We start from the raw sequence: 17,476 nt of genomic DNA, 5'->3' as shown, positions 1-17,476 counted from the left end.
AGGATAGTAAGAAAAGCTCATCTTTTCAAGCTGTTTCTCTAGTCTACCTCCCTCTCTATCGATCCTATCTATCCCTAATTTTAATAATAATAATAATAATAAACACTTTACACTATTTTACAATTTAACGTAGTGTCTTACTGACCTCTTGTAATACTTCTCGATAACTACTATTAGCATTGTGATGCACTTATTTGGACGTCGCTCTGGGTAAGAGCGTCTGCTAAATGACGCAATGTAATGTAAAGAAAAGCATTTCTTATGTCTGCAGACATAAAGCTACCTGTTTAAAATATGATTCACCGTAGACTTATGGAGCGTCTGACGGTAAAGTGGGATTAGTCATTCGAAGATGAGTAAATCCGTTTACATGGAATTTAATGACGCAATGAAGCAGACCATAGCCTCACTGAAATAACACGCTCTACCGCAATATGACCAAAAACTAGTTTTTGGATGGGCAGCAATCCAAAAAGCTTTGAAACCGTCCAAAACCTTGAGGTCTTTTCCTTTGTGGTCAAAGACAAAAAGACTGACCCAACCACAAAAATGTAAAGCGGTCCTGACAATTAACTCTAATCGGGAACCGAAATTAGTCACCAAACCCTGTAACACTCTCCCCTTCCCACGTTCATCGCGTACAAACAAAACTGTCGAGAAAAACTTCGTCAGTTAAGCGCCAACCAATGGGACGTCCTGAAATCGTATAGTTCGGTTGACCTACAGAAATCGGCTAGTCAACCGCCATCTTGGATCAAGAAGGGGTTTTAAACCCGAAAAAGGCAAAGAAAAATAATTTAATTTGTTATTTTTTACTAACTGATTATATTTGTATCGGTCGGAGGAGAAAATCATAAGATATCTCTAGTCATGACAGAGTTCCTTTATCATCTCTAATAGCGAATCGTCAAGAGAGAAATCTGACGAAGAAACAAGATTGTGTGGATTTTTCCTGCCTAAGTTGTTTTGTTTATGTTAGCTAGATAGCTATCAATTCTAATATGGCCTCTGGAAATCCAGGTAAAGTTCATAATTCATTAAAAGTGGGAAATGTGGCTAGAGGGTGTGACTAACTACGCTGCTTCCTACTATGTTTTGTATCTTAAGGGTCGCTTGAGTCACGGGTTTGATGGTTCGAGATAGCTCGCTATATTGCTACTGGTTAGCTAGTTGCAAAGCCATACAGCCAGCTAAGTAGCTACAGTTCGGCTAGCCAGTGAGCTAACGTAAAGCGTCGCTTTTGTTTCATCAGACGACGCTGCTAGAATGGTGACTCGGTAGACTAGCTATGCCTTTCTGGTGCCTTTTATACTAAATTCGTTGTCAGTGATCAGTTAGTTAATGTTAGCTCTGCTGCCAGCTACCCAACGTTACCGGCCTCTCCAGTAAACTTTGCTCAGCCTTGATTATTATTTCGTTAGCTATTTTGCTAATCACGTTAAAGTAAAATATGACACACAGAGAAAGCTGGCTTGGCGGGTGGACAGATTTCCAAAATCGAGAAAAATGTCCTCTTCCTTTGCTTGGTGTCAAGGGTTGATTAGCTAGCCAGAAATGCGTAGCTAGATGTTACACCGTTAGCTAGTTAACCAATTAGCTAGATAGCTAGCTCTTCGTTCTTGTGGGGGTCAATAAAATTCAAGAAAATGAGACTTAGGCTACCTACGTGGTTATATTCCAATCATTTGTTTGTAGAAGGACATACATCAATAACGTTACAACGTTAGTTTGACTAAGTTGGCTCCCTGCAACATGTTGGTCAACGCGCCGTATTACATCACTGGCAGTATGTTCAAAGGTTAAGATCAGGACTAGGCGGTTGTTGTCAGACTGAGATAGTTGCGGCTAAGACTAGTTGCTTCGAGCCAGCTACCTATGAATGAACCCAGTAAGACCAGATATTTCGGAGGCTAGGTGATCGTACTTGTATGCACAGGTTTCAATGTATGTACGTAAGCATGCCTTATTTTGACCTTAAGATGGCCTAACCAGGCAACCTCGATCACTTATCCACCTGTTCCAAAATGTCCAATGGATTTATTTTCTTTGCTGTACAGTGTGAAAATATCTTTATATAAAAGGAAAAATGCATATCCTGTATTATTATGTCAGTAATTGTGCTTTTTATGTGTTTTTTTGCTCTCAAATCAAAGTGATTGTGGCAAGTCCTAGAGACCCATTGTTGTCATTTAGCAAACACTTTTCCAGAGCCACTTGCATAAGTTACAGTTTGTACATTCTGGGCTGAGTACCTTGGCCAAGGGTAGAGCAGCAGTGTCCCGGGGGAATCGAACCAGCAACCTTTTGGTTATGAGCTCTGTTCCACTGTGCAATACTGCTGCCCCATAAAAGAGCAAGAATTGATTAATCAGTTTTCAGTTCCATAATTACTCAAACATCCATGTGGAAATGAGACTTGAACATGCAGGAGAGTTGACTTGGTTTGTTATGAGTCTAATTAATTCCAGTTTTTCTCTTTGTAATCGCTGTCCAAGCTTGGTAAGGGAACTGATTAATTACATCAAGACTGTCCCATTGTCTGTCACGCCATTGGTCTTCAGTATTGTTTATGAATATGTTGATATAATATACACTTAATTGCCTTGGACAAGGTTTCCTGCTAAATGACATTATGGTAATTATATCTAGGACTAAGTACTTAGAGCTTATTCAGAATGTGGAACCACAATATTATTAACATTTTAATGATGAGAATAGGGCATTCAGTCTATGTTGGCTTGTCATTCAAGGGTCTTTATTTCCACTACAAGCCCTGGAAAGGTGTGTGACACATTAAAAACCCACTGTGGAAAAAATACTTCCCTTAGTACGGTATCTGCCCTTGACAAGGTTCCATTTATGCCCTCTTGGTCCCCTGACACAGCATATTTAATCCACTTTGCTAATCACTATTAGTAAGATCATAATGTTAAGTAAGCCCTTTGATTTACATTTGAAGATTGTCAAATGTCGTCATCATCAAAGCTGTGGATGAATTAGGAGTTGGATTGCTTGCCTGGTTGAGCATTGTAAGATGTTTCTGTTCCTCTTTCTGTCTCAGACATGTCAGATGTACCCTCACTGGGGGGTATGGGGGCTGCCACAGGTAGTCAGTCAGGCAATGGAGCAGTGGTCCAGAAAGGGACCAACAAGAGGCGTGCTGCGTAAGTATAAGGGTTATACGTCGCCATATCCATTGTAACTGCCTTTAAATGTTCGATGAGAGATTCTGCCTCTAGATTTTAGGTTGTAGGGGGCTTCAATTGTACCTCTCCTGCAATATGTGAATAAAGCCATGCTTATTCAGTATATTATCCCTCCACAATAGAATTGTGCAAAAACATGCAAACCTGCATAGCTGCAAGGAAACAAATGTAACTGCATTCATAAAGATGTAAAATTAGATGTAATTAAATGTAGATTTTTGCAGAACAGTCGAATGCTACGGTACAACCATCAAATCATAGAAATGGATAAAACTGAGTTGAAACGAATCCTAGAATAGTGTTCAACCGAAACAAAACAATGCAATTTAAGACAAAGCAGGATTTTAGTTTTTTTTATTCTGAGTATGATTGTCATTGTGCCTGTTGTTGTTTTGACTGTTCATAATCATATGTCATCCCCCCCATTTCTCACAGCCCAGATTTTGATGATGACGAGGGAAACAAACTCTTCAGGTTGGCTTGGAACAATTCTGTCTCCTGTTATTGATACGTTTTGGCGTCTCTGATATTTACTGATATGCTTGTAGTTTTGCTGGTAATATATGCATGACACTGTAATCTTTGCAGTTGTTGTGATAGAATAGCAGCGTCAGAGGAGTAACCTGCGCCCCCCTCTCTGTTTCTCCAGGTGTGACGATGACTCAGCAGGGGGCAATGATAAGGAACGGTTTGCCAGGTATGGAGCATGAGAGAGAGGGATGACAGTGCGTGAGTGAAAGAGGAGTGTCGTGGAGGAAACGGGAACGAGGAGGACATTTGCTCTTGTCTTGTCTCAGAGAGGCAGACTGCAGTAACGAGAGAGGCTGAAAATGGTGCGTGTGTGTGTGTGTGTGTGTGTGTCCATGTGTGCATGTATACGTGCGCATGTGACTTGCATGGGAATGAGAGGAGAGTGAGTGAGGCCAGTAGCTGCAACGCGTGTGTCTCACTGACATGGCAGGTGGCTCAGCATGTAAATGACAGGAACATACTCGCCCATTAGTGTGTTTCAGTTGTTGTTTTGTTTTTTGTTTTTTTTAGGCTTTGAAAGGAAGGGAATTTCAAAAGGGGGCTGTTATCTGCTTTGACTATACAAAGTAGTTCAGACAGGGATTCATATGTGAGATGATATGAAATGTACCGTAGAGTTATTCTAAGCCAGGGGTGGCCAACCCTCTCCTGGAGAGCCACATGTCCTGCATGTTTTAGATCTCTCCCTGCTCCAACACAGCTGATTCAAATGATCAACTCGTTATGAACTCCTGAAGCTGCTGAATAACAAACTGATCATTTGAATCAGCTATGTTGGAGCAGGGAGAGATCTAAAACATGCAGGACATGTGGCTCTCCAGGAGAGGGTTGGCCACCCCTGTTCTAAGCAAACCAGGCAAAGGTTCCTGTTTTTATAATGGTGTGCATACTCTCAAACTGCAATATATATGAGACATTATGTCATCATGTCTGGAGATTAAAGTATACACTTGAAGTGTGTGCTGGAGTATTGTCTGTAAAACAATATACCCCCTATCACAAACTTTAATTCCTCAGGTCAAAGCGGTACAGCTCATCTCCATCCCGTCTCCCCACTGCTCCCTGTCTTGCTTCTGGGTGCTTTGTTAGTTGCCCTGCGTTTAGTGGGTTGGTTTTATTTCCAGGTTGGATGATGAACTGAATTGTGCAGATAAGGAAAGGCTAGCAAGGTATGACCATGACTGCTCAGAAAGGCTGCCCTTACTGTTAATTTTACATTGCCATTGCCTGGTATAATTTGAATGCTGTCTTTTCTTTGCAAGCAGTTTTTCATCAGTTTTATTTCCATATTCATGCTGTTTGTTACTAATCTCTGCACTGTTTTATTCCAGAATTCCTTTTGATTCTCTGTTCCGATCTCCCTTAACTCTTGTTGAACTGCTCTCTTCTTCCTTCCCTCTCTCCCCCAGGATCTCTGAAGAGGCTTGTCCTTCCCTTACTTGCTCTCTCTTTCACTCCATTCCTCATTGAAAGATGAGATATTCTTTTTTACCGTGCCCATGGATCATTAATTTTTACTTTTTTGCATCCCTTTCTCTCTCTTCCCCTGTCCCTCCTGTCCCACAAATGCCCCCATCCGTAACTGTCCTCTTCTTATATCAACCCTCAATCCAACCCAACCTGCCCCCCCACCCCCCACCCCCGGCCTCCCCACTCCCACCCCATCTCCGCTCTGGTCTCCTCTTCCCTCCTGTCACCGCAGAGAGAACCACAGCGAGATCGAGCGGCGCAGGCGGAACAAGATGACGGCCTACATCACCGAGCTGTCGGACATGGTGCCCACCTGCAGCGCCCTGGCCCGCAAGCCGGACAAGCTGACCATCCTGCGCATGGCCGTGTCGCACATGAAGACCCTGCGCGGCAGTGGTAACACCGGGCCCGACGGCAGCTACAAGCCCTCCTTCCTCACTGACCAGGTGAGGAATCAGAAGGTTCTAGGTTTGACTCCCGGCTGGATCGAGAGAGAGATATATAGGGCTGCAGTGTAGCATAGTGGTAAAGCCCAGGACTTGTAACCGAAAGATTGCTGGTTTGATTCCCCGCTGGGGCACTGCTGCTGTACCCTTGGGCAAGGTACTGAATCCGTAATTGCCTCAGTAAATACCCAGCTGTATAAATGGATAGTGTGTAAAAAAAAAAACTGTAACCTATGTAAGTCCCTGTGGATAAAAGCATCTGCTAAATGCCAGTGTAATGTAATGAGTCACGCCTGCTGGTCTCATCTCCTGGCATGGGCTCTCTGGGTGACAGAATGCGGCTGTGCAGTCTTCTCTCTCTGACACATGGACTAAATAGCAGCCTTAATGAGGCTTGTTCAAAAAGAATCAGATGGAACCAAAAGCAGGGAGTTCCATGTCTTACAGCACTGTAACTGTGCTAGAGTGGTGATGTGTACACATGAGCCTGGGGAGAGGGTCTCTTGGAGTGCTCCGGGCCTCTGATCCCCTTCTCCCCCCTCAGGAGCTGAAGCACCTCATCCTGGAGGCAGCCGACGGGTTCCTGTTTGTGGTGTCGTGCGAGTCGGGCAGGGTGGTGTACGTGTCGGACTCTGTGACACCGGTCTTGAACCAGCCGCAGTCGGAGTGGCTGGGCAGCTCTCTATATGACCAGCTCCACCCTGATGACAAAGACAAGCTGAGGGAGCAGCTGTCCACCACAGAGAGCAGCACTAGTGGTGAGTCCCTCTGTTGCACATCTGCCTCTATGTGTCCATGGTCTGGGTGTCTGTGCTGTCCCAGAACCCCTTTCTCAGCCGATCTGCCATACTGCTTGTATATCTGCTCTTTCTCTTCATGCAATAGATCTGTTCTAGATCTGCAATAGATCTGTCTTAGCATCTGCTTTTAACGGCTTGCCACAAGTAAGTGCAGTCCGTTGAAGCCCTCTCTTGTCTCTCGCCCTCAGGTCGTATGCTGGACCTGAAGACCGGGACAGTGAAGAAGGAAGGACAGCAGTCTTCTGTCAGGATGTGTATGGGGTCACGCAGGTCCTTCATTTGTAGGATGAGGTGAGATCTCTAATACCCCACAAGTGTCTTCATAGCTGATTTGGTTCATGTTGGAACACGGTGGATTTTGGTGTATTTGGGACAGCTTACAGAATAGAACTGGAACAATGGAATTGTTTGTGAAACTGAGGGACACTGTAATGTGTGTACGGACATATCATTTATGCCATTTGTGCGCGCGTGTGTGTGTGTGTGTGTGTGTGTGTGTTTGTCTTACAGGTGTGGGTTGAGTCCAGTGGAGCCTGTGTCCATGAACCGGCTGAGCTTCCTGAGAAGCAGGAGCAGGTGAGTTTATGCTGTTCTAGGCTGTATACTGATGAGAACAGGTGAATTTACACAGGCGGTGGTCATATACTGATGAGAACAGTTGTTTAAACTGCTGTAACCTATATGCTGGTTGACATAATAAGTGTCTGACCCTCTATTTACCTCCAGGAATGGATTGGGTCCAGCGAAAGATGGAGAGCCACAGTATGTGGTAGTTCATTGTACGGGCTACATAAAGTCCTGGCCCCCTGCAGGTAAAACTCACTCCACTTCTGTCCTCTCTTCACCCGCCCACACGTATTCAGCTGCACCTGTAACCTCACAAAGAGTTCATGAATTCAAACCTGTGGTTTCTGGTCATATGAATCCTGGAGTGTCAACAGTCTGATCTGATAAGGTACAAAAGCCCTAATGGCCAACTGAGAAGCAGTTTATAAGTGATCCAGCAGAGGGCGCCAGATATTCTAAATGTAGGTTTTTTTTTTTTACTTTTCATTTTCAGTTTTCCAGTGCAGTACTATGAAGGCTAACTCAGTGGCTGTCTGTGGCATTTACTCACAAAGATGCCATATATATGTGTCTGTCTGTTCTGTCCATTTCAGTTCCAGCAGAAGTAGGTATTAGTTGGTTAATGCATATTATCTGTATGTCACTGTGATCAGAGTGACATTGCGCTGTGTGTTTCAGGGGTGTCCCTTTCAGAAGAGGAGACAGACACTAGCCAGGGGAGCCGCTTCTGTCTGGTGGCCATTGGGAGGCTACAGGTACATGGTCTGTTTGTGTTTGTCGTTGTGGAAAGCTGTATTGCTGCTCTCTGTGCGTGTGTGTGTGTGTGTGTGTGTGTACGTGTGTGTGTGTGTGCGTGTGTGTGTGTGTGTGTGTGTGTGTACGTGTGTGTGTGTGTGTGTGTGTGTGTGTGTGTGTGTGTGTGTGTGTGTGTGTGCGTGCGTGCATGTGGGTGACATGCTTTTCTGTGTCTGTCTCTATCTCTCCATATATATTATGTACACACCAGTGTGGACTTTTCCTTGTTTGTTCCCCTGTGTTATCTATGTATTCTACTTACACATTACCCCTTCCTCAGGTGACTTGCTGCCCCAATGACAATGACATGAACAACATCAGTGTCCCCGTGGAGTTCATCTCCCGTCACAACTGTCAGGGCATCTTCACCTTCGTGGACCACCGCTGCATGGCCACTGTGGGCTATCAGCCCCAGGTAGGGCCCATGTCCTCAGCTGTTGCAACCATAGCAACTGGGCCTCCACGGCTGTTGGTCAGCTGTTAGCATGGCCCTGTGAAATGTTGTCATCTCGGTGAATGAGACCCTGACAGTCAGTTCTTTCATAAACTCGGCTTCTTATGACATTAAACTGTAATTTTTATTAAGTGACACTAAGTAATAACATCTCTCTCTCTCCAGGAGCTGCTGGGAAAGGACATTCTGGAACTGGCTCATCCAGAGGATCAGGGCCTTCTGAGAGACAGTTTCCAACAGGTGTGTGTCTGCTCCAAATTATTGGGGACACATGCGAGGCACAATTAATCAAAGTCTGTTGCAGCAGTGATGATAATGTTTGTTATTATTGTTTCAGTTAACTTAATTAATTAACTTATTCCTAATTGCTCATAAAATACCAGTATGGTTATAATAATAATTTAAATATTTTTATATACTTGTGATTTAATTGTGTTTTGTGATATGACTGTAATCTGTTCAGATCAAAGCAGTTTCAAGCTTTGAAAATGGCAAAATAAAGCACAGGTAAATAAAATAAATGAATAAAAGTAACAAGTAAATGAACCCCAAGATCAGAAAATTGTGGTACTAGGAATTTTTTTATCCTTTTTGCTCGTTTCACACACATAACCGGTTGGAGAATTAATAATCTTTCTCTTTCTGCTGCTCAGCAGTGACATCTGTTTCGCTTCACGGCTGTATTTGAATGCGTCTGCTTGTTCCGGTGCCTGCGTGCAGCTGTCTCACCGCTTCCCTCCCCCCTCGCCATCCCGCAGGTGGTGAAGCTGAAGGGACAGGTCCTGTCCGTCATGTTCCGCTTCCGCTCCAAGTCCCGCGAGTGGATCTGGATGCGCACCAGCTCCTTCACCTTCCAGAACCCCTTCTCCGAGGAGATCGAGTACATCATCTGCACCAACGCCAACGTCAAGTGAGTAGGATACGCGCACAGCCCGCATCGCGCAGCGCGCTGCTGCTCACAGTCACTCAGCGCTGCTCAGTGTCCAGCCGCCGATGGGAAAGACCATCCGTGTCATATAAAGATCAGTGGATCAACGGAGCGAACGTTCTAACCTGATGCCTGGCACAAACTGGGCGACTCTTAGTCTCCTCTGTCCATGGGACCGCCGGTCTTGCACATTTAAGTTACGGGGAAGCGTGAACTAAAATATGTTGAGGCAACAGATCAAATGGGGAACAGCATTTTGAGGCCTTATTTGTGGCCACCTCAAATCATGGTTTGATGTTCATATATGGCACAGAATTGAGAAATGGGAGGGGAAACACTATACCATTGGAGGTGTAGGTGCATACGTGAACACATGAAATGGCTGCGACATACTTTTCCCTGAAAGTATAAATGTTATTGTCCATATATGGGAACAGAAGCATCATGAATAAATTGTACTGATGTCAGATTTTTACTATTGAGTACTATTGTGACTGGTACATGGAGTTGTAGATGGAATATCAGCAGGAGGAAGAGCTCAAAGAGAGCTCAGACTGCACTTCAGAACCCATCTCTATTTTGTGGGTGTAAGTAATTCATACCTGTCGTATGACATGTCAGCTAACATGACATCGTTCTGCGTCGTTTGACATTTCTTCTCCTCGAAAGCGTCATTTTGGAAGCGTTGTCTGTCGTCGCCCTGGACTGTTCTCATTGCATTTCAGTGCCTGTTTGTCTGTGTGTTCCTCCGGGTTCCGGAGTAAGTGGTCTCTGATTGGTCTCTGTCTGCCCCGCTCCCATCCTTCCTCACCCCTTCCACGTGGCAGTAGAGCTCCGACTCAGGACTCCCTCACCCCCCTCTCCTCCCCGGGCATGGCGCTGCCCCCCTCGCTGGGGCAGAACAGCCCCAACTGCCCCCCGGCCCTCAGCCCGGGGCAGGTAACTGCCAGGTGAGAAGAGACACGTCCCAGCTCTGGGCAGCTGGCACGGCAACTTGATTGGACTCCATCGCTCTCTTTCTTTGTCTCTCTCTCTCCTCCTCTGGTTCCTGTGGGTGACCACTCCCCCCCTCCCCCGTCGCCCATCCCCCGTCTCCTCAGTTCACCCCCTGGTGTAGGTCTAACAGGCATGACAGGAGTGCTCCGGTGTCCCCCCCCCCTCCTCCTCCTCCTCCTCCTCCTCCTCCTCCTCCTCATAGCCGTGGTGTCGCTGGTGATGGTAGGCGGTGCTGTAGACAGGCAGGTGGTTCTGGGTCTGCGGTTAATGGTGGAGGAGCTAACTGCAGCGGTCTGCTCAGCGCTCACGCCCCTGCCTTCTCCCCTGTCCCTCCCCTCTTTCAGGCAGCTCCAGCAGCAGCAGCAGGCAGAGCTGGAGGGAGGGGGCAGTAGAGACGGCTTGTACGAGGCCGGGCAGGTGACACTTCCACAGGTGGGTGACAGTACTCGATACCGCACGCTAATATGCCACAGTATGGCTCTCCCCATACTTTGCTAAAGTGTGTGTGTAATAGCTTTGCTGGCATTCCCCTTCTCCCTCAGGTTGGAGTCCAGGCAGTGACTGCAGCAGGACCAGACCACAGTAAGACCTTGGAGAGGGACCCTCGCTTCTCTGACCTCTTCACAGGTATGCTGTGAGCACACTGAACAGTGTCTGTTATTTTGTTCTAGTGATTATGTCTATATGCTTGCTCAGAGAAATAGTTTTATCAATCCGGTGTAAGTTTAGCCTGAGCTTGTATTAAAGCAACGGATTTAGTTTGCTTGTGATTTCAGTATGAATTAGATTCAATGAATGCTGTTGTTCATGAATTGGGTAACTGTTAAACAATACATAAAAAAAAAACAGTAATACATTTGGTGTTTTTCAATGCCACGTAAAGGGTCAGCCTTTCACTTGAAGTGGTCAGTTGAATGCTTTGCTGTGAGAAAGGTGCCTGATCTACCTCCACCTCTCTCCAGCAGACCAGTCCAAGGCACTTCCTTCCAGTTCTGCCCCTGGTGCTCAGCAGATTTACCCCCAGGGCAACTCCTACACAGCGGCCCGCTCCACCGACTCCTTCAGGTACTGCTGTGACTGGCTGTGTGGGTGAAGGCGCATGAATGCGTGCGCCTCAAAAAAGGTCACACAGTGCTGCAGTGAATATCCGCACTGTGCTGCCCGTACGTGTCACTGTGTGCGTGCGTGCGTGCGTGCGTGCGTGCGTGCGTGCGTGCGTGCGTGCGTGCGTGCGTGCGTGCGTGTGTGTGTGCGTGTGTGTGTACGTGCGTGCGCGTGTCGGTCCTTTGTAGATTCCATTCAACACTTTTTTAAATGTTCTTTTGTGCATTAGTGTAAACTGGCGTTGAATAAACCACAGCATTTCATACCGGAAGAATACTGGAAGAATGGAAGAATACTGTATTGTAGAAAGATGTACCGAAAGTTAATTGCATAGCTGCAATGTTGTCATTTCTTCTCATCAGTCAGGTGTTTTTGTGGCACGGTTGCACAGCTGTACTTTGGTTGGAATCCTTGTGTTGCAGCTCTGTAATGGTGATGTAATGTGCTTTATCCTTGGGCCATGGTACAGTTGCGCATTCTCAGGGTTTTGGTGTAACCGAGGTTGTTGTTGTGATTCTAGGTCAGTGGGAATGAGCTCACAGTTGGTGCAGCCTTCGCCGTCGGCCGGCCAGATGCTGGCCCACATGTCCCGCCAAAACGCCCCTAACCCAACCTGCCCGTCCGGAGAGCCCCCCAGCAACAGCCCTATTCAGGTGCAGGCAGGAGCAGCTGGGGCAGCAGGGGGGTGGGCTGGGAACAGGCCCCCCTTCAATACTCAGGTCAGTATCAACAGCATCAGCAGCACCTACTACTTTATATGATAATATTATGCTCCCAGATGCACACCTTAACGTCCTGGTAGATACAATGCCCTTGCACATGTGCATATTCATGTTGTCTGATGCATTTCAAGACATTGACACCTATACGGTGGACATTGTGCTGCGTTAATCTGGGCTTTACAGTGATGGCTGAATTTCAGGCTGAATCAAAGGCCTGTCTTTGGTTGTGCCCACACTGAGGTTGCTGCCGCCATTGATAACGAACGGTACTGTTGTCCTAATTTGTGCCTCCAGCAGGTGGCAGCACAGTCAGGGAAGATGCAGTCAGCCCAGTTTGCACTGGGGGGCTTTGCTTCAGCCTCCACCTCCTCCTCCTCATTTAATGCGTTGCCAAGTGCTTCTGCTCCAACTCCGTCAAATGCTGCAAACTACCCTCCTCTGAACTCCCGCAACAACCCTACGGGCAGTGGCTATGGTAAGCGCACCGGAAGGGTGGGAGTGCAGGTGTGAGCCTGTACATCTGTGTGCTTTTCTGCCATTCATAGTGTCAGTTTAATGTCATAAGCCTGCCTAGTGGTACCTTCCACAAATGGTGAAAACGCCTGCTGATTGCTTCTCCGGCCTTCTCCCAGCAGATGCCAACCAGTCAGCGACGCAGTTCCCCTCCAGAACAGCAGAGGCAGTGTGGTCACAATGGCAGAACCAGTCACATGCGCAGGGCACAGCAGAAACACATGCACACTCACAGGCTAACCAACCAGAGATATACCCAGTGAGTCTTTGTCTGCTTATGTCTGACATGTTGCTACATCTCTCTGTGTACGTCTCATCAGCTGTTAATTAATATTCATCTCACTCTCCCTTTCTCTCCTCAAGGATGTACTCTCCATACTGGATCAGTCGCCCAGCTTCAATAATGACGATTTCCCAGAGCTGCCCATGTTTCCTTCCTTCAATGAGTGAATGAGGGTTGGATGTGACCTCTTTCCTCCCTCTCTCTCTCGCTTCCTGTCCTTCTCCCTCTGTCATTCTGTCTCGCTGTCGGAGCTGCGTTTTCTCTTTTTAAAAATTTATTAAACGTCTAAAAGTTGCACTGCCCACAAGGTAGGGAAAGATGCAGGGAGAAACCGGGACACTGTAAGGTAGAGTTAGATGAGCTTAAAAACCAGAAATGGGTGATGGAGAGAAAATGCTGTCATGTAGCTATAGGGATAATCTCAGAGAGACGGTTTATTAGACACAGACAAAAGAAATCAGCAGGAAATTACAATAACTACACACACCAGTAAGCACTACCCAGAACACAGCAGTACAGCTTGTAAGCCACACACAGTGGCACACACGGGCAGAGACCAAAGCGCGAACACATGCTCACTCTCTCGTACACAGACACAAACGCGCAATGCAGTAGTGCGCCGCAGTACAGCACAGGCAGTCTGAACACTGTTCACTTTTTAGGCCGATCTGGGCAGTGGTTCTTAAACCTTTTTGATTTTTTGCAATTCCGATCATTTTTTTTAAAGGCAAAGAGACTAAATCCGTTGAAAAGCGGATGTATATCCCTGCAGTGAGATGGTGAGCAAGCCATCTGCAGAACATTCGTGTCCATTTAAAAATGTGTACGCCTTGCAGAAGGGCCTGTTGAACTCTGCTTGCACACCCTGCGTTTGTGTACTCGTAACTGCCTGTTATGCAGCTGCGGGTAGTGGAGTGTGGCGACAGATGGAAAGGATTGTACACGGGCCTGTGGTGCAAGTGCAAACACAATGTGTTTTAATCACAGCTTTGAAACAGTTGTAGGATGGTGGTCATTTGCCAGTTTACTGGCACAAACCACACAGCATTACATCAGCACAGTGTCACCACCTAGACACAACGACACATAAACCCAAATCGGCTAAACGCAGACGGTTGCTGTGTTCGGGTTAAGTTGGCAGTTACATTTTTCGAGTTGGTGTTTTCCTTTCTAACTCAGTATAGCATTCCTGCTCTGGCATTACAGGGACACCTCCATCACTACTGGGACAATACCCATCTCGGTGTAAAAAGCTTTTTTTTAATTGTTACAGAGTAGTGTCCCTGCGTTTAAGCCTGCCTCTGCCACAGGCTCAGAATGACTGATGAGGTTTGATTAAGCAGGTGTACCAGCAAACCCTGGTGATGAGATAAACTTCACTGCAGCTTTGCCCAGACTGTCCCAATGCCCTTTTCACACTCGTTTCATCCTTTTTATTTACACAAAGGCACATCTGAGGCTTGGTAGACTCTGAAAATAAGCCGGATTCCCATCCACACTCATGCGTAGAGCAAGTGTTGAACACCCTTGCGAATATGTTAGATTTTCACTCCTTGTTAACTGAGTGTACCTGTCATGAATTAAGTACATTTGAGTCTTATCATTCAGCTTTTTATCCGCACCCATTTCCTGGGGCAAAATATATTATTTGAGAAAAGCTGTATATTTCATACTTTTAATTACATGCGCGTGTGTACTAACACAGTGCCATGGCAAATGCTGTAAGTTAAAACAGTGCTTGGCCCCAAAGCTCTGTGTATGAAGCCTAAGTGTTTAGAGAGACTGTTCCAGACTGTTTTCAGAGCCCTTTGTTACAAAAAGTGCTTTGACTGCAGAGCCATTAAGTTTGGTGGAAAATTTCCACCAAACAATACTTAATGAATATGACATCTTTTCGTTCTGATCAGCAGACACTCTGAATACAGCTGACACAAGGGATAGGGATGTGAAGCCTTGAAAACAGTCTACTGAATTGATCCACAAAGACTGATAAAAATGAAATGCAGTTTAAGTGTGGAACTGTATAATCTGATACATGTATGCAAGCACAAGTACACACACACACACACACACACACACTCACGAAGAAGCGCACACGTTTATGATTTGATAGGCCCGAGTGTTTTTGTCTGTGTGATTCCTCCCTGTGGTAACAGCACACTTCTCACCCTTTTAGTGTGGGCTTTTTGTACTATGAAAATCAATATGTATAAAACAAATGTGTTTTTGTTAAAAAAAAAAATAATAATAATAATGCAAATATTGAGCTAAAGCAATAATTATCAGCAAGATCTAAATGTTTGAAAGCCATTGCCATTTTTAATGTTATTTTAAGTGTTATTATCACTATACTTTTGATACGGAAATGCAAAAAAAATGTGTCAACATTTTCAGGTTTTTGGATTTTCTGGATTTTGGCTCTCATCTCCTCTGTAGTCCTGTACAATATGTTTTAGTGGAGGCCCAGGAGAATTCATGCCCTGCGAGTTGTGTTTGGTCTTGACAATGGAAATCTGTCTAGCAAGAAGACTAATCACTTCAGTGAACTGTGTAAAGCTGGCATGTCCTGGTACAGTACACTGGGCACTGGGCTAAGCCATGATGTGGTAACACTGGATCAGAGCAGTACTCTGATAAAGTAATACCAGGCCACACTGGCTTGAAGGGCTAGTTGGGAGTGGGTTAAGAATTTCAAAGTTATGAAATCCTGAATTGTAATTTTGCATTGTAACCGATACCTTTTTTTTCCTCAGTCGGATTATTGTTAAATGTATGGATGTGAGCATGCACTCACAAACATGCATATTCATGTATGTAAAATATATGTATACTTTATGTGTGTCAATAGTTTTTATTTTTCATTTGGAAGAGGGCAGTATTCTGGTGACAGTTGTTTTTTGTTTTAAACCACTGTGGGTGTTCCATGTCAAGGTTTTTACAATGATGTGAATTGCAGTTTATATATTATGCATAGATACACAAATATATGAATATATATACAAAATGTTATAAGAGTAAGAGAATGTTTGTTTTTTGTATTAAATTGTTATATTGTCAAGGATAAATCTTGTCTGTTCATTATTGCCTATTAGATGACACAAAAAGAGCCATGCCATGGTGGGCTTCCCACAACAGTGTGCTGGTGTGTATAATTGGATTGGGCAAAGCTGTAACATGCTGGCATGCTCGGCCTTCATCAGCCCTTTGTCATGGTCCTGTGTATAAAATGTTAATGCTCTTATTTACAGGGTTACAGGAGGAGAGGAAAATTTATATTTTTCTGGCAGAGGAACAATAGCCATCTCTGCGTTAATTGCTTTGTATCAGTTTTCTCACTCCTCCCCGTCTCTCTGCTGGCAGAAAGGACGAGCGGGACCTCGGCGTTAGCTACGCAGGATCAGTTTTCTCCTCTCTCTCTCCTCTTCTCTCCTGGCAATAAAGGAAGGGATCAATGTGTTAATTGGGTGGGGATCCGCTTACTCTCCCAGCTTCACATGTTTCACTCTCAGTTGGCTTACACTGCAGGACCAGTCTTGTTTGGAAGGATTGCTTTCTCAATTGCTCTTTCTGTCTGTCTCCCTCAACACACACACACACCTTTCTGCTGACGAATCAGAAAGCATCTGATTAATTACCTGGGATCACATTTCACTGTCAGTCTTAAGATCCACCTGTTTCCCTCCTGATGGACATCTGATCAGAATTAACCTAATATTGGGTAGGATCGGATCTGTTTCTCCATTTATCTTTGACATCTGCAGATCATAATTGCCACTGTATATTCCAGTAATGGTAGTGAAGCTTCATGAACAAGAAGAATGGGCTTATAATCTTCTGTCAGTGACTCACTGACTTGGACTGATATAGTGTTTTACTATGGAAAGTCTTGATTGGTCCAGTCAAGTCAGTGATTGACATATGGTGGCCCCACCCATTGAGGGTTTCATGAAGCCTCAGTCTTCTATTACTAGTATATTTCACTTCTCACTTCTCTCATGGAGGGAGCACCTTTGCCACTGATGGCATGCATGCTGCCATCAGCTGCAAAGTAACTACTGAGGTTTTGAGCTGGCGTAGTGAGTAGGTAGGGCACCGGTCTGGCGGGAACACAAAAAAGCTTGGATGGTCAGTTTACGTGACCCACGTGAATGTTACCGAACTCCTACTTAACTATTCATGAAGACAGCGGATTGCATCGAAGTTTGTGTGTGCAGAGGGGGGGATGGAGTGGGCCTATGAAGAGCCCAGAAGTGTTTGGGGTAAGAAGGAGGAGCAGGGAGAGTTCACTAACAGAGGGATGGACACTGTAAAGGGAAGAGGGGAGCAGCAGTGAGGAGTTGAACAGAAGAGTAACAAGACAGTTTCCCAATGAAGCTAGAGGAACAGTAATAGAAGGATTGTTCCTGTAATGAGGATAGAAAAAAATAAGGAGACTGACTGGACTATTACTCATATAAAAAAAGAAAAAAAGACAACAGGAAGACAGACAGCAGGGGTGAGTACATTTACATTTACATTTATTAATTTAGCAGACGCTTTTATCCAAAGCGACTTACATAGGTTACAGTTCTTTACAATGTTATCCATTTATACAGCTGGATAAGATTGTCATTATGTAGAATGTAAATTTACATACAATACAATACAGTGTGCTACACATT

At 45.2% G+C, this 17,476-nt stretch overlaps 1 protein-coding gene across 8 annotated transcripts; it reads left to right on the top strand.

Annotated features, from left to right (window-relative positions):
- The first annotated feature begins 747 nt into the window (after window positions 1–747).
- On the top strand, window positions 748–15,655 carry arnt (aryl hydrocarbon receptor nuclear translocator). 8 transcript variants are annotated; one of them, XM_036538415.1, is made up of 21 exons: window positions 748–1,020; window positions 3,062–3,164; window positions 3,642–3,680; window positions 3,856–3,903; window positions 5,440–5,653; window positions 6,198–6,411; window positions 6,642–6,744; window positions 6,964–7,029; window positions 7,180–7,265; window positions 7,699–7,775; window positions 8,096–8,230; window positions 8,435–8,509; window positions 9,028–9,179; window positions 10,028–10,147; window positions 10,538–10,625; window positions 10,736–10,820; window positions 11,156–11,258; window positions 11,818–12,016; window positions 12,314–12,494; window positions 12,652–12,791; window positions 12,896–15,655. In XM_036538415.1, exons 1-21 carry the CDS (start codon window positions 1,002–1,004, stop codon window positions 12,980–12,982), a joined length of 2,334 nt encoding a protein of 777 aa, XP_036394308.1. In that variant the 5' UTR covers window positions 748–1,001; the 3' UTR covers window positions 12,983–15,655. The 8 variants fall into 8 exon arrangements, with proteins under 8 accessions (XP_036394308.1, XP_036394307.1, XP_036394304.1 ...); XM_036538414.1 differs by having other exon boundaries at window positions 10,025–10,147; window positions 12,317–12,494; XM_036538411.1 differs by having other exon boundaries at window positions 10,025–10,147.
- Window positions 15,656–17,476: the final 1,821 nt, after the last annotated feature.

The sequence above is a fragment of the Megalops cyprinoides genome, chromosome 10 (assembly GCF_013368585.1).
Source record: "Megalops cyprinoides isolate fMegCyp1 chromosome 10, fMegCyp1.pri, whole genome shotgun sequence".
In the NCBI taxonomy this organism is placed as follows: domain Eukaryota; kingdom Metazoa; phylum Chordata; class Actinopteri; order Elopiformes; family Megalopidae; genus Megalops; species Megalops cyprinoides.
This window is presented reverse-complemented; position numbering and strand designations above follow the sequence as displayed.